The sequence below is a fragment of the Polyodon spathula genome, chromosome 18, assembly GCF_017654505.1.
Source record: "Polyodon spathula isolate WHYD16114869_AA chromosome 18, ASM1765450v1, whole genome shotgun sequence".
Lineage (NCBI taxonomy): Eukaryota > Metazoa > Chordata > Actinopteri > Acipenseriformes > Polyodontidae > Polyodon > Polyodon spathula.
In genome coordinates, this window is record NC_054551.1 from 34,419,635 (window position 1) to 34,437,607 (window position 17,973).

Below are 17,973 nucleotides of genomic sequence, written 5' to 3' on the forward strand. Positions count from 1 at the left end.
TACTGTTATTTCCACCAAACATAAATAACAGCACAGTAAATACAAGCTACATGTAAAAAAAAATACATATATATATATATATATATATATATATATATATATATATATATATATATATATATATATATATATACTATTTAAAGGTTAGTATATTATAAGCTCTTAAAAATACATTAAACCATGTGTTTATGTCAAAAGTAATTTATTCAGGGGAAAAGCATATGTTGCTCAAAATAAATAAATGTAAACCCAAAAAACAAACAAACAAAAAAGATTCATGCAAACTAAACTAGGTGTATTGCTAGCTGAAGCCACAGCTTACATAGGCAATGTTGTAGAGAAACATTTTATCAAACAGTTCTGATGGGTTTATAATTATTTTTTGACTGTTCAAGCCAGAGCAAGTACATTGATCAATGTTATTTCACATGTAACATGCAGGTTGTATTGACCATTTACAAAGAAACTACCACCCAACCCAACCAGTTCCACTGCTTTTACCATGATCAAACTCCATGCTTCAATATACATTACCATCAGAAAAGTGTATACAGCAGTGTGCACAGTTATTACAACACACCATTGCTTCTGTACTTCTATTGTGTAAAACTCTTGGAAAATTGTAAAAATGGGCACATTCTTGATTGTCTAATGTAACTGATGACTTTAACAGCCCACACATGCAACTGTTTTAAAATACAAAGAGAAAAAAAAAACTCACAGCCACAAATAGTAAAATGCATCAGACTTTTCAGAAGCTGTTTAAGATGACTAATTAAAGCACAAAGTGGTCTAACATTTTCACACACGAGTGCCTATTGTTTCTGTATCATTGGTTACTGACCCAAAATTGAAATTCTCACATCTTTCATGCAGGTAGGTATATAAAGGATATAAATGACAAATCTTGAGGTGTTCTAATACACTTGCACACTACTCTATTTGAATAAAAAAAAAAGGAGATTAATACTCTCAAAAAATAAATTTTTTTTTTTTTTTTTTGAGATCTCAGTATTTCAGCATTCTTGTAGCATGACAAGCTTTACATGTGGAGAGCCAGAGATGAAGGGAATTAAAAGGTAACATCCTGTCTATTCATTCATTTGGGATCTATTTGCTTACCTGGAGATTACATGGATTTCATGATGCATGTTTAGATTCATGTAAAGTTTGCACCTGTTCTTGACAAATCCATTCATTATTTCTCTGCACACATTTTATTGTATTTTTTTTTTTTTTTTTGCCTCCTTAGAAAGTTAATACATCTATATACTACACTGCATCTTCGTGTGTCATCTACTTTCATCTGGAACATCTTTACAGTTAGAATTACCCAGCACCTTTTAACCCTCAGTGGTTTCTTTCCAGCTCCCCTAAACATTCCACCCGTCTATGTTTTCCATTCTAGCAGCTTAGAACCCCGCTCTGTGTTCTACCAGGAGATAAGGGTGGAAGCATGGGATCATGCCTCAGCAGCTATACCTTTAAATATGTTGGAGATATTTTGAACAGGCTCTAAGGAATTTAACATGCATAATGATGATCCCGTGCAATTAACTGAAGTAATCCTTTTCCATCCTCGAAAACAAACAACTCACCACATTTTTGCTGGTAGTCACGTTGCACGCTGGATATAGCTGCGTGATGGTTTCTTGAGACGCTTCTAAACATTATTCCCTCAATTGGCTAAACAAACCCAGATTCAAACAAATGAGATAAAAATGAAAGTTGACAGTTTTATGGCAGGAGGTGTGGCATGCATGTGGATGGATGATATCGCCAGTAGTAGCTACGCTGTCAGGAAACTAGAAGCAAAAAGAAGTCCAGCAGCTGTTTGTGAAGAACTTATTCTCTGCATAGCAGATTTATTGTAGAACAGAACAATTAAGAAATGCATTAAACTGGGCAGCAATAAAGCTGTTACTAGGAATGAAGAAAGCAGGGTCTAATTAGTTATCTTGTGGCACTGTCACAGCATGCATGTACCAGCAATATGCAGGGAACAGATTGCAGGATAATTAATAATTGAACAAAATACTCACTCATTTAAATGAATAACCAATATTAATCATTCTCCCTGAATACACTATTTTACAGTACAGTGGTAAACAATTCCAAATCTATAGAACGGCACCAAGAACAGCACAGCAAGCTAGAGCATTGGGAATATATAGGTTGATAGGACTTGTCCCGCATAACCCTTATAGAGAATTCACACCAGTCACACTTTGATGAGGGCTAAACTGGTGTCATTACAACCACTAACCCTCCTCAAAGAAGCAGAGCCAGTACCACAACTAGCATTGACAGGTAATGGTATAAACTGCAAGATGAGTGACAATGGGCTGCATGGGGCCATTGCAAACTAATCTTATTATAATGGGATTCATTCATTTTTCAGGTTAACCAAAATACCAGCATTCTACCCAATGGAGATAAGATCGTAATGCAGGGGTGACTTAATTCTGGCTGAAGCTCAGGCTGTGATAAAGGAGTTGGAAGGAAGCGTTCATGTAGCCTAATTCACTGCAATATGCTTCTTATGCTCTGGAGTCTTGACTGACCTAACCTAGCACATTAAATGGAGATTAGGGGTTTTGAGCTATAAAGTGGTGAAAAGTAGAAGGTGCATTTTATGTACTGTTGCTTCTCAAGCTTACCACAATGGCTTATTTGGACGTATCCACTGTGTACCAATGAGACTCGGCTCTTACTACAAATGTATTTGGAGGCAGGAGAGCTGATAAATCCTTTCTGGATAAATAAATCCTGGGGAACAGAGTTTGCAGTTGTACTGGAGAACAGACAGCAGGATACAAGAGAATGGGCCCACAGAAATGCAGCATTCAAATTCCACAAGCCTATGTGTCTTAACCTGCACCCTACTCTTGGAGAAATGCATTGTTTCACTTTAACTAATGTTTAATCAAGTGTTAGTCACTTTAAGCCTAACAAATACAAATAATATAATGCATACATGCACACTATAGGTCAATATATTAGGTCCCAAGGCAGCCATGAATAGAGCCCATCTCTCTGTGTAAACATATCAAGCTGGAGTCTCAGTAAGCAACCTTTTCCATCAGGAATATGTCTTTTACCTTATTCATCCACATTTCATAAGCTGAGGGAATAGTTTTAATGTAATACTGTCACTTTTTTGGCCACTATAAGTAAAATGTGGGTTAAGTAAACCTGTTCCATTTTCTTCCACAGACTCTGGTAGCTAATTAAAGCCAAAAAGCCAATTAGAACAGGTCAAGAGGATACTTCCACCTACTCCCATGAGCATGTAATCTGGGCATTATATACAAGTTCAACTAAGCTACAGGTCACGAGCAACTGTTCCTTTGTTTTTAATCACATCACACTGGGCAAACACCGGCAAACACAAATCATGCATGCGCTTAACAGATAGGACAAGAGTCACAACAGCAGGAAAATATGTGACAGGGGAGCATGTAGGATGAAAGTGGTGCCTTCTCCATCAACCAAAAGAGAGAAACTGCAGTAAATCGTTATTGTTAATTTGGTTTAAAAAAAAAAAAAAATAGTAATAAAAAAAAATCAACAACATTTTATTTAAAATGCATGCTCCAAGATGAACATCTGTTCCCTTTCAGCTGAGAGAGTTTTCATTGATGTACAGTAAGCTTGACAAGGGAAATGAGGTCTGGTCTTTTCACATCGACTGCTAGTGCAACATATTCATATTGTAAAATAAGCTGCTGTACATACATTTCATATGAGCAGAGGACCGACATTGTACTGTTTTTAAACATCAACAGAGTTATTTGACTAGAAGGCAGCCTCACTAAATGTGCTTTGAGTCTACACAAGAGTAAAAAGATCCAGTTGTGTGTGTGCTGTCATTACTCATAATACATTGTGGGGTTTAGTATTTCATTTCTGCCAGTCTGAACTCACCTCAATATCTGGCCCTTTAACCTCAGGATATAAACAAAAAGTGCGCAGGAGTATTAAGTTCACCGTGGCCACGATTGATAATAAGCTTACCAACGCACACAGGCCTCTACTTTAGTTATCATACTGAATGTAAGGAGAACGAACGAAACAGCTGCTTTTTTTTTTTCTTCTGCCTTATAAGAAGACAGAAGAACGATAGTGTGTGTGAGAGAGATAGAGAGTGTGGGAAGATCAATGACATCACTTCTCTTGCTCTGTCTGTCGCCTGAAAGTTTCTGACATACCTTTTACAGTATAACTAAACTTTTTTTTTTTTTTTTTTTTTTTTTAAGTGCTGCAATGAACCAGAAATCCCTTAGTGAGACCTCTTCATTTCAAACTTTTAAAAACATAGCCCAGGAGCTCTATGCATGGAGTGGAGATTATTGGCATTTGATATTTGAAACTGGTGACAGAGCCCCCCATTGAAAAGAGGCATGAAAGTCAAGCTACTGGGAATAGCACGTGGAGAATAAAACTCACCGCAGACAGGACTGGGAACTGCAGAAAGGGCATTCTTCAAAACATCCTACTGTTGTGAGTGTGATTAGTTGGTTGCTAGTGGGCTTTGAAGGAAAAAAAGTCTAGTTGTATACTGACAAAGAAGTGTCATTTTCAGGAGAAAAAAAAAGACATTATTCAAAAAACAATCATTGCATTTGTAAAACTCTGCATTCTGCTCTGGGCTGCCTTCCTCAGCTGTTGTGGAGAATGGGGCCTTCGGCCAGTATCCTATTAAAGCGCATTCCTCTTGAATTATTGATTCTGGCTGTACACTCAGATTTGGTGACATCACTCTAAAGCACTGGCTCTCCAATTTAATGGACTCAGCCCAGCCCGAGGCACACAACTATCCTCCATTCCTGTCCACTTAATTCATGGTCTTTATTTTGTGGGCAGTATCTTTTACTTTACGAGAAAGCATGGTATCACATGACTCTCAGAAGCACTTTCCCCACTAAGTGAGACCTGTGTGTATTATCACAGAAGAATCTCTATCACTGGTATGCCTTGCTGCAATGCTGAAACCATTATTAGGAAGACAGTTCTGTTCTGTTTGGGTTGTGTTTAAAAGCTGAAAGCAGGTGAGTCTTTAGATATTTGTGGTGCCCTCCTCAGCTTAACTGGAGCAGTTATAAGTCTGTTATGATATTATATATTACACACAGTTTGTATGCTGTGGTGGTTCAAAAGTTACTCATAAATAACTGTTTAACAATGCATTCAAGTTTTACCATTGCATTCTAAAATGTGAATATTACATTTTAGCTCAAACATTATTTTATATAGACATACCAGTTTATCTTCCCTGCAGGTAATCAATATTTAATATGGGTTATGCAGGTTATTATTCATGTTTGTTTTTCAACAGCCCTTTTTAATCTTTCTGAAACTAATTTAGAACAAGCTGAGGTGTAGTTTAAACTGAATACAGCGTAGCTGGTTTGCAGATGAAGGTATTGATTTCTGCCACTTTGGGATTGAGTTTTGCATGTAATCGAATGGCTGGTTTCAACAGGTCTAGGTCTAAATGATTATACACTTGGCTTTGTGACCCTGTTTCATTAAATATGCAGCAATTAAAGTACTCACTGTCGGAGGTCCCTGTCTCACTAAGGCAGCTCTGGGAGTTATAATCAATACTCTGTGGATGTGTGTATACATGCCATCCATCCAAAAATACCATCACAGCAAGCCATGCACTGGAGATGGTGTAGTGACTACAGTAGCACGCATCTCAAAACCACTTACAACTCTGCCTATGTACTTTGTTCCTAGTTTAGTCCATAAAGACCAGTCAAAGGCTATTACAAGGGTAACATTGTGAATGTCACCCATATCATTCTCACCCACGTGATTCTCTCTGGCAAACTTGAGTCTCCACCACAACTATCTATGCAGATATTTCCTATTCCCTTCACATCTGGGTTCTATGCACTTGGGCAAGATGGATTTACTTTAAAACAAAACAGACCACTTATTTCTACTTTTGTAACTTACACAGGAATATAAAATTGTGCAATTCTTCACAGACCCGATTAACGCTACTGTAATACAGCAGTCCACAATTCTGTACTGGTTTTTGACAAACCTATCCACTAGAAATCTTTCTCACTGTTGTCAAGGCTTCAAGACATCAAGGAAGACTTTTAGCTGAAACATTTGTCAAAGAAGTTTAAATGCTGAAATGATTGAACTAAAGAGTTGCTGAATTCTTCAAGCATCCGCACCTCTCTGCAGTATGATCCAGCTCAGGAGCCACTCAATCACTTCTCAGGAGAGCAGATCAATACCTCTCAGACACAGGTAAACACCATCTGTACATTTAGTTACATCATAGCATCCTAAATCAGGCCTGGGGGTTACCACGTGATCTCTAGTGTTTGAGAACAGGCATCGTCAGCAATAGGAATGAAACAGAAACTACTGGAATTCTGTAAAATGGGAAAAACTTCCAGACTACTGGATGGCAATGGAAGAGACAGACGGAGAGGCAGACAGAGGGACAGCCACCAGACAGACAGACAGACAGACAGACAGACAGACAGACAGAATTTGGATTTTGGACTCCAAACTGGAAATGGTTTGCCTTTGTATTGCATGAAGGTGAAACATACCCTCATAACTCTGTTTGTAAATACGGTATACTGCAAGTATTATGTGCCAAGTCTGTCTAACTGCCGTGACGTTTCATATTAGTGTCAAAACCGACACCATCAGAGGTGCTTCGATGTGGCGCAAAGCCAGCTTTTGATTTTCATTAAAAATGGTAGGAGCTCTGTTGAAAGGTATGATTTTGCATTTTGACAAAGCAGGGTATCATACATCACAAAAAAATAAAATCCTACAACTTAAATCTACCTTTATTACTAAAAAAAAGGGGACACAGTATGTGCTTTGATTTGTTATTTATAAGATAAGCATTAGCCTGTGACCAAACTCCTGTACTGTCACTTCACACTGTAATGAGAAACATTTTAACCGAGCTCCTGACGTCACCTGTTCCATTACTGACCAGGGAATCGCTCAGATCCAGTGCATCGTATCTCCTCATCTGGTTCCCGCATGCTGCAGTACAGCCGAACCCTGCTGCGAGTTTAATCTATTCCTGATATTGAGGGGGAGGGGGGGTCGGTCTCTGACATCACCCATAGAAACACAGTACTGTGCGGCAGTGCTAAAGCTGCCCAGACTCGGAGTAAGCAGCACTTCAGTAAAGACAATCTGCAGGCGACAATGTCAAATTCAATACGGTGCTCTCAAATTATGAAATCGTAATATCATTTATTTATTACTACACGGACGGTCCAGCCTTTTCATTGCAGACCTAAGTGTACAGAGCAGACTACTTTCTTTTTTTTTTTAAAAAAAGGTAACTTTATTTATGTATTTTCCCAGTTGATGTTACTGTAGAAGTTAGAGGGTGATTCTTGCCCTGCATGCTCGTGTTGATTGTAATCTCATGTGCTGTTTTTTATTTTATTTATTTATTTTTATCACAAATATGCACGTTTTGAACGCTTTCTTGTTTTTATTCTATGCTTTTTACATAAAGATGTTTTTATTTTATTTATGTATTTATATGAATGGTTATTTTTGTATGCTCAGAAATGGTTAGGCTATACAATACATTTCAGATTGCGCTTGGATAGGTATGATGCCCAAATTAATTAATTCATGTTCAATCATGTTTAAAACTATTAATTTCTCGAACCCATCTAATATTAATGGGTCGATTTAAATAAAACGTTGAAGGGGTTGGTTTTGTTGTTTATTATGAGCCTTTATCAATAGAATAACACAAAAGTGAAACTGTGCAAATGACTTATAATTTGTAACGCGCTTTTGTAACAAAGGAGTTATTTAACTCGGAATTAATTTGCTCTTGCAGGTATCCCCGACTTGGATTGGAGATTATGCTTCCAAAAAACTGGAGCAAGTGGATGGTAACAATTGAATGGTCGGATTACCTGGATTAAATTCTCTTGAACAGCATAACCTGTGCAAATTCAGTCCTAATGGTTGGATTCTGTAAACAATAAACATCTGTGGAACACTGCCGCAGAATTTTGTGACATTAGTGTGCGACAGTAACAAGGACCACCTTTTTTTAAGGGAGTATTCATAATTACATTTTATTTAATATATATGTATAGTTATTTTTACGTTTTAATTTCAAAGTGTAGTTCTATATAAACGCAGTTTCCTTTTAACGGCCCGTGTTTTACAACTTGCAATGAACAGAAGGTTTTGTTTTGTTTTGTTTTTTGTTTTGTTTTTTTTTTTTTGTTTTTTTTTTTTGTTTTTTTAAGTTGAAGAACTTTGAAAACTACAAAGCATTTCATTATTATCAATGTTGCACTGGGCACGGACTATTTATATACGATTTCATACCGTGCTTAAAAAAAAAACAAAAAAAAACTTTCTTGCAACCTGTGCATAAGAAGGTTAACCGCACGCAATTTGCAGGTGAATGCAATTCCCAAACGATGTGTTCCGAAGCAGGATTCCGTTACCGTGCGCTGTTCGACTACAAGAAGGGCCGTGGGGATGACATTTCTCTGCAGCCCGGTGACATCCTCACTGTAAATAAAGCAGCTCTGCTAACGGCTGACTACCAGGAGGGGGACGAGAGAAGCCCGGGGGGGTGGCTCATCGGGACAAACGAAAGGACCAAGGACAACGGAGACTTCCCCGGCACTTACGTGGAGTATGTTGGACCTGTAAGGGTAGTTCCGACGAACCCAAAGAACAGACCAAGGCCGGTTCCCACAACGCCGGTTGGCACCTCCGCCCCGGGACCCAGTCAGGCGGGCAGTGAGTAACGCTTTCGATGGGGTTTGCACTAGCTACAGAAGTTGTTTGGTACTGTTTCACTGCATTGATGCTGTGTCGTTAAAAAAGCGGTGGATTCAGAAAAGAACCCAGAATAAATATGTTGATATATATATATATATATATATATATATAATATATATATATATATATATATATATATATATATATATATATATATATATATATATTTGGGGGGGGGGCAAGATACTCTGAGTTTTTGCAAACAAAAATAATCTTTTACAAATAAGAGATGGCAGGTAGGAATGTTCAGCATTTTTTTTCTCATTAAAATACCGCGATCAGGTTTAATAATGGTACATGTAGCTGTTGTCAGATTGCTATGCGCACTTTCAACACGTGTGAATGAATAGTAGTCATCATTAGAGAGCAACGTTTATCTTGGGTGTTTTATTTATTAATTTATTTGCTGCATGGTATTTCTGTTGGTTTTTTTTTTTTAAATGTGGGAAAAGTAAACCCTGCAGTCTTTTCTGGTGTTTGAACTAATGTAAAGCCAAACAGCTCTGAAAGGGGTGGTTGCTCTAGTGCATGCACACTACAAAAACGTCTGTGTTTTGAACTCAGTCCAATACATTGTTGCTTTGGTTACCCCTATGGAAGGGTGTGGCTAATTAAACAACATACAGGGGAGTGCACAATAATCCAGCGGATGGATGTTCTCATGCTGCTGAGGAGAGAACAGCAAGGCCTTTGCTAGTTTATGCAACACATACAACAAAAACGACACTCTACCGAACAATTGCAGTAACTGTAGTTGTGTAGCTGCAGATAAAAATGTGAAACTTCATCTAGAGTTCTAGAGGGATTCCAAGACGCTGCTGTAAACGTTAGTGACCCTGTGCCTCCCTAGGCTTTGACAGTGACAGAACTTATTCCTGCCTTGCATCTCTATTCATATTTCAGTTATCTGAAGCAGGACTGAGAACGATTCAGTCGTCTTTACTGCAGTTGATTTCTGCTTGGCATGGCATTCATTTTATGTACACAGCTAAATTGCTTCCTGGACATTCTCTACATAGGCCAAGCCTGAAAGCCATCCAGCATGTGGACAATATTTGTGCACGACATAATTGTTCCAAGGAGATAACAAGCTTGGCAGAATAATTGTTTCCTATATTACAGTATATGTTCACAAGCCCTGCATTTGGAAACAAATTATAATTGTAGAATACAAAGCAGTTGGATGGTTAATTCTGGAGGGAGCCAAACTAATTAAAATATCTGTGACGTTGTTGTGTTAAAAACACAATTTTCCTAAGAATCAGTCGCTAACTGGATTCTGATTTTTAAAATGATGTTGATTTCTAGGTAAGCACATAGGGAAGGTGTGACTGCGTGTTCTGTAAAGAACGTGACGTGACTGTCATCCTCCAAGGACAGACGTCTGTGTGGTTGCTGGTTGTTTAGAGCTGTTATCTGTTTATACATGCTGTCATGAATTTAAAAATAAAATGAAAAGCTTTGTTCAGAAACTTTGAATTTTCCATACATCCCTATACTTTTGTTTATCAGCTCTACCTAAAGGGATGAAAATAAGACTCTTGTTGCATAGCAGTTTCAGTCAATTTTTTACTACAAACTTTATCAGCCACAGTGTATTGGTAACCATCCCAGGAGTAGAAAAACCAGGAATGGAACAAGCCGCTATGCAATAGTCTTATTTCCAGTCTTATTTAAAATGGTTTGTCAATTGAGCAGAAACCTTCTACTTTTGTTATCATCAGACAAACGCCCAGATTGTCATGTCTGAGTTCAAAGGTGCGAAGCCGCCCTCCTCCTGGTGCTCTGCCCAAGCCACAGCAGCAAAGTGTGCCTTTCCTGAAAACGAAAACTGAACTATGGGCTCCCTTGGTGTTGAAGGTCAGGGTAACACGTGTCTTCATCAGTGTAATTTCAAGGTACATTGAGTACTTGTGCGGCTAGGCCTTCTCCCAGAGAATGCTGACTTCATCACTGGACAGTCTGTCTGGCTGTGTGGGGTGTTTTGAATCGGCACGCAGTAATGCTAGTGATGCAGTTTGGTCCACATGAGGAGATTTGTCCAGATGGTAGTGTCAGAAATGATGATGTAAGAAATGCTGTGAGACAGTCAGTCACTCTTTTGATATTGCAGGAGCAGGGTTAGGGTTAGGGGTGCACCGCTTGAAGACGGTGGGTAATTGGCCTTTGAACTTCTGCGGCATTAGATGGGCAGATCCTTCAGGCGGTTAATGTAAAAAATAATGAAATGTGAGGGGAAGGTTTTAGCCCATTTCACTCCTGAGGCTCTGTTAATAGAATCATAGTCAAAAGTCAATAAATATTGAATATTTGTGTCATGCAGTTATGCAACTACAATGCTTTTTACTGCTTGGTTCACAGATGCAAATAAGAGACAGATTAACCTAGGTGTTTGTGCACAAGGTTATTAACTGAACCTGTGTTAATTTCGTGTGCTCCAACAAGTGAATTATTTTGGGCTGTTTTCATCTGATGCGTATAATATTAGATTTTTATTTGGTTTAAACTTCTTCCTTGATATATCTTGGCAGCTACCTTAAATTATTTCTTTTAACTGCTCCGAATGAACCCAGGTACTTTACTTAAAAGCCGGCTTTATGCTTTGCAGGGTTACTAGAGAATGGGGGTACAAAACTTTTGTTTAGATTTTGCACTTTATTATAAACCATTTATTTGGATTACTGGTTTAGTGTTTTTTTTTTTTTTTTTTTATCAAAGCACCCAAGTATATTTCATCAAACAGATAACAAAATCAGATATCACCTATTCAAAGACTTGGCACACTTGACAGCCCTGCTCCTCTGTCATTATGCCTCAGCCCAGAGATGGCTCCACTGCAGACCCACAGACACCCTATCAGCCACAGGGGTCACTGGTGCGCAGTGAACTGTGGATTTCCCTACACACCTAATCCCTGCCTACACTGGCAGCACTTGGCCAATTGTGCGATGCCCCCTAGGAACCCCCTGTTACGGTTGGCAATGACATAGCCTGGATTCAAACCTGCAATCTCCAGGCTATTGGGCATATCCTGCACTCCACGCGGAGTGCCTTTACTGGATGCGCCCCATCCATAACTATGAAAAAGTCAATAGAGCTAAATTTAGAAATTCTGAAAGAAACGTCACAAAAGCTTATTCATGCCTTGGCCCTTCTACAGTGGTCCGAGACCACTGCTGAGAGTGGTCTTGAATTGTTTTGTGTTGCAGTCTTTAGGTTTGTAGATGGTCCAAAACCTTTACTGCAGCTCTGTACATGTAACAGTGGTTCTAAAATGGCTTTCAGAGACTGACTCCATGTACTACAATGGAATCAGCAACCTTAAATGGCGTGCCAGGGAAATGATTCTAGTGTAATGCAAGTGGTAATCAATTATGCATCTGCTGAAATTAACTGAACGCATTTGAAAAAGGGAGTTACCGATAGGTTACAATATCGATTTAATGGGCATTGGAGAGATACATTGTTTCAGATTATTCCAACATTAGACTATACCAACAAGATTAGTTTCAGGTGGAATAGATTGCTGTTGGCTGTCTGAGAGTTGTTCAGACGCCTGTTATCTGCAGTTGTGTCAGCTGGCTTTGGAAAACCTTTGCTTTTTATTGTGGCTGGATACGTGGTTGCATGATTTCACATATTTAACCTTGAAGAATTCGATTAAGCTAAACAAAAAGAAAAATCAGTTTATTACTTGAGTTATATTTGTTTTTTTTGGAAGCTGCTGAGCATTCTTTTCAGGGCGGGACGGTGTCGATTCCTGCCTTTCTTCTGCGTGCCTGTCCCAGGTTGTCTGGTACATCACTTGACTGCACTGGGCTGAAGAGAGGGCTCGCTGTCTCCTCAATGGGATCATTGTTCTGCATCCTGGCACGCTGTGCGCTGTGTGAGTTGAACCAGAGGAGCCAGCTGGAGGTCAGGGTGCCAACTCTCAGTCTGGGAAACAGAAAAGAGCTTCTGTCTGGGCCTGGAGGTTAGGTCAGAGGGGAGCCAAATAAATCTACCAAGATCCTGCTGGTTGCCTTTGACAAACCTCAGCAAGCCAATACACAGCCCAAAATACAAATACCTTCATGTTAAGCTGTTCACATCTGATAGACAGCTTATTGAAATTACAATGGTGTAATGGGGATAGGAAATGCATTGCATTAAGCATAGGTAGCATGAATTGGACAAGTTGCTATAATTGTCTTGCGATTGTTTAAGATGTTTGCATTGAAATAGACTTGTAAAGAAGTTATGAGGTACTGCAGTGGTGATATCACAGTCAATCATTTTCCTTAGTGATTGTTGCTACCTGGTTCTTAACACTAGTGCGTTTACATTGGGAAAGCCTATTTCCGATATGGCTTTGACATCAAATATTAATAAGTGAAGGGCAGTAGTAATAGGATGCTGGTATCTCTGCACAGGTATGTATATGAATGATTTTTCATCTTCTGTAACTAAACGTTAACTGCCGTATATCCCCACTCTCAGTGGAAGGTCAGCACCTGTTTCAACCACAGCTATAGCATTTATTAGATAATATTTACATACTGCACCAGTATTAGTAAAGGTATGCTGTGTAAGATAATATTTACATACTGTACCAGTATTAGAACCATGCATTGTAAGATTGGCGTGTCAGACTACATTTTTTTTTCTTGTAAATGTTTACGTTTTATACACTGCAATGAAAACCAATACATGAATCATGTTGCTACACAGCAGTGCTGAAAGTTTAAGGTTTTCATGTTAATAGTTCTCTCTTTTTGATAGTCGTACTGGTGCATGCTTTGGGACGTGCTGTCCTTTGAAAAACCTGCTGATGTACAGTAGCACTTTGCGAGACTTGGGTCCCCTGGTCCAGTTCCTCAGACAGGAGGTTGCTGTGCCAGGCTGCTGGGACACACAAATAAGAATGGATCTGGGTTTGCCTCAAGCAGAAGCACACCAGTATGTTGAAGTAGGTTTTGCACAATAGATTTAGAGACCTTTGATTATAAACATGAGATATTTCTGCACGGTATTTTTGTAGTTTTTACCATGATTATACTGTGCATCTAACCTGGTTTACAATGTTTATTAATATGCTTTATCATTCCTGTGCTTTACCGTGCTTTCACTATAGTTTATTACACTTCACAGGGCGTTTACTATGGTAAACTTTTATAAGGCCAAGCTATCGCTGCAGTAGTTTTGTAGATTTGGACAAACTATGAATACAAAATGCTGGCTTAAACAGAACCCAGGCCTGTGGGAAGCAGTTGGACGGAAGACGCTTGGTGCATGTGATTGCAGGCCTCCTCAGTGTTTCTACTCATTAATTCATGTTAGAGCAGAGGCTGTTTTCTATTACATGTGTTCTAGGGTTCAGTCTGAACTGTTCTTGAACTGGGATACAGGTTTGGCTCAGCGTTGTTTTGCTTTCTAAAGTTACCATTAGCATTACTCTTTGATTTGTGTACCTCCTTTCCTCTTACTTCTTGGCTGGATTGTTGAAATATCTGTTTTGAACTTGCTTTATGTATATCCCGGTTCAGTTGGATTGAACACTAAAATATAATAAAAAATAAAAAAGGGAAAGATGTACTCTTTATTTTGGCAACTGTCTGTTTTTATCCAGCTAGTTTAGATTTCAGTTAAAACAATTATTAAGTAGAGATTCCAAAGTAGAGATTCAGCTCTATAATAAAACAGCACATTATTAAATAACCATGCATACAATGAAAAATAACATGCAAAAACTAATTTCATACTTTGACGAAAGTATTTGGGCATTCAACATATTTCATACGAAACCCATTCGTTGCTAATTATTGACAATTCATTGCTAATTATTGACAATCATGATTGAAAACCAACACCTGATGATAATTGTATAATAAATACATAATCATCAGGTGCTGAAAAATAAACTGGAAATTTGTGATTATAAAAACAACAAAAAATGGTTAAAACTACAGCAACATTATTAAAATGGCAGTGTCACAACTAAACAAAAAAGGAGAAACTACCAGGAAAATCGCAGAAAGACTGTGTGGCTATTATTGACAAACACAGGAGAACAGGAAGTACTGCAACTAGCTCCAGGTGTGGAAGACCAAGAAAGATTCTTGCAAAATCTGGAAGAATCGTTCGAGCAAACATTTGTTAAAAACAATACACAAAAAAAAGCAATTGGAGTTTTCCATAAATACGTGAAGAAACCTGATTATTTCTTCAACTAAATTTTATGGTAAGACGAATCCAAAATATAACTTTTTTTTACCAAGAAAGTAACAATATGTTTGGAGGAAGAGAGAAGGATTTAATGAAAAGTTCATCATGCCCAGTGTTAAACATGGTGGAGGCTGTGTGATGGTAATGGTGATGGTAATGTAGAAGGATCAATGAATGCTGCAAAATATCAAGACACTTTGCACTCATTTTTGTTACCCAGTGCTAGAAAGCTTATTGGATGGAAGTTTGTATTCCAGCAGGGTAATGACCCTAAATATTTGGCAAAGTCTACAAAGGAATTTCTGAAAAAAGGAAAATTACAGTTATGGATTAACCATCTCAGTCCCCAGACTTGAATCCCATCGAGATGTTGTGGATTGACTTGAAGGCTGCTGTTGCAAAAGGAAACCAAAGTAGATTGCAGAACTCAAAACTATATGAGTTGAAGAATAGGCAAAAATAAAGAGTGGGGACACAAAATACCAATGTAAGGGTCCCCAAATAATTTTGTTTGTGATTGTGTGTGTGTGATTGTGCGTGCGTGTATATATATATATATATATATATATATATATATATACATACAGTGGCTTGCAAAAGTATTCAGACCCCTGACCAATTTTCTCATATTACTGAATTACAAATGGTACACTGAAATTTCATTCTGTTTGATATTTTATTTCTAAACACTGAAACTCAGAATCAATTATTGTAAGGTGACATTGGTTTTATGTTGGGAAATATTTTTAAGAAAAATAAAAAACTGAAATATCTTGCTTGCATAAGTATTCAACCCCTGTGCTGTGGAAGCTCCCAGTTTGCACCGATGAAAGAAATTGCCCTAACGAGGACACAATTACCTTACCATTGGCCTCCACCTGTGAAACATTAAAGTTGCTGTCACATTTTCTGGATAAAAACCCCACTGTTGAAGGATCATTGGTAAGGCTGTTAATCTGAGGGAAAATGAAGAACAAAGAGCATTCTACAGAAGTTAGAGATAAAATAATACAAATGCATAGATTAGTGAAAAGGTACAAAATAATATCCAAATGCTTGGATATACCAGTGAGCACAGTTGGATCAATAATCAGGAAGTGGAAGCTACATCACACCGCCCAGGCACTGCCAAGAAAAGGCCGTCCCTCAAAACTCAGCGCTCAAACAAGAAGGAGACTTGTGAGAGAAGCCACAGAGAGGCCAACAATCACTTTGAAGGAGCTACAGAGTTCAGTGGCTGGGAGTGGAGTAATGGTGCACTAGTCAACCATATCAAGAGCTCTGCATAACACTGGCCTGTATGGGAGGGTGGCAAGAAAGAAGCCGTTACTCAAAAAGTACCATCTGAAAGTGCGTCTGGAGTTTGCCAGAAAGCATGAGAGTGACGCAGCTGCGATGTGGGAAAGGGTTTTATGGTCAGATGAGATCAAGATAGAGCTTTCTGGCCAAAACTCAAAGTGTTATGTGTGGCGCAAACTTAACACTGCCCATGCCACAAGACACACCATCCCTACAGTGAAGTATGGTGGTGGCAGCATCATGCTGTGGGGATGCTTCTCATCAGCAGGGACTGGGCATCATGTTACAATAGAAGGAAGAATGGATGGAGCAAAATACAGGAGAATCTGCTTTAGTCTGCTAAAAAACTGAAGCTTGGGAGGAAATTCACCTTTCAGCACATGGCCAAAGCAACATTAGAGTGGCTCAAGAACAAAAAGGTAAATGTCCTACAGTGGCCCAGTCAAAGTCCTGATCTCAATCCCATTGAGAATCTGTGGCACTATTTGAAAATTGCGGTCCGCAAGCGTCGTCCAACCAACCTGAACAACCTGGAGCAAATCTGCCAAGAAGAATGGGCCAAAATCACTCCAACACTGTGTGCAAAGCTGGTACATACTTACCCCAAAAGACTTAAAGCTGTTATTGCAGCAAAAGGTGGCTCTATCAAATATTAATGTGTGGGGGTTGAATACTTATGCAAGCAAGATATTTCAGTTTTTTATTTTTCTTAAAAATATTTCCCAACATAAAACCAATGTCACCTTACAATAATTGATTTTGAGTTTAAGTGTTTTAAAATAAAATATCGAACAGAACAAAATTTCAATGTACCATTTGTAACCCAGTAATATGAGAGAATTGGTCAGGGGTCTGAATACTTTTGCAAGCCACTGTGTGTGTGTGTATATATATATATATATATATATATATATATATATATATATATATACACACATTGTAACTATGTATTACTAAGAGAAAGTGAGAAGGGAAATAGATGCAGTAAATGGAACTGAAGGTAATTAAGGGCAGGGAAAACTTTACAATGACCCATACTGTTCGTCCTGGCGATTGAAATGTAAACAAACTTACTTTTGTAATCAGATAACTATTTCTTAAATGTAGTGTGGTTGAGTTTTTATTTTATATACTGGTGTGTGTGTGTGTGTTTGTTTGTGTATATATATATATATATATAGGGCCGGGAGGAGTCAACTGGTTGAGATCTGACCACACAGTCACTGCCTGCGGTTTCCCTTCTGCGTCATGTCTGGAGTTGCTGGGACGCTGAGCTGCTGTTGTGGTTGGTTCTCTCAGAGGAGGATGGGGCCACACCCCCTGGAATAGGCACCACTGTAGCATTCCTGCCTGGGTCACGGTACCAACCAAACAGCAAAGCGGTTGACAAAGGCCCGCGGGTCTGGATGTTGTTTAGAGGAGGGGAGGCGATGACTCGGCTAGCTATGAACTATGTTTGAATTCCAGTCAATAATTAGATTAGTTTACCAACACGCACTCTGGAAATGAGCATTCCTTTGAATTCTGAGGTGCACTATTCTCCAGCTACCCTGATATGCTCTAACAAGCACGCAATCTGAAACAAATTATCAATTTATGTCTGGGGAATATCAAACTTTTCCCCATCAATTTGGAAAATATTAT

At 38.6% G+C, this 17,973-nt stretch overlaps 1 protein-coding gene across 3 annotated transcripts in view; it reads left to right on the plus strand.

Moving 5' to 3' along the window:
• The first annotated feature begins 8,274 nt into the window (after positions 1–8,274).
• The window catches only part of LOC121330558 (phosphatidylinositol 3-kinase regulatory subunit gamma-like), a 107,322-nt gene continuing 97,623 nt past the window's right edge, over positions 8,275–17,973 (plus strand). For all 3 annotated transcript variants that reach the window (XM_041277155.1, XM_041277156.1, XM_041277157.1), the window contains exon 1: positions 8,275–8,784. In XM_041277155.1, the coding sequence (XP_041133089.1) occupies positions 8,457–8,784 (328 nt within the window). In that variant the 5' untranslated portion in view covers positions 8,275–8,456. The remainder of the gene's footprint in view (positions 8,785–17,973) is intronic.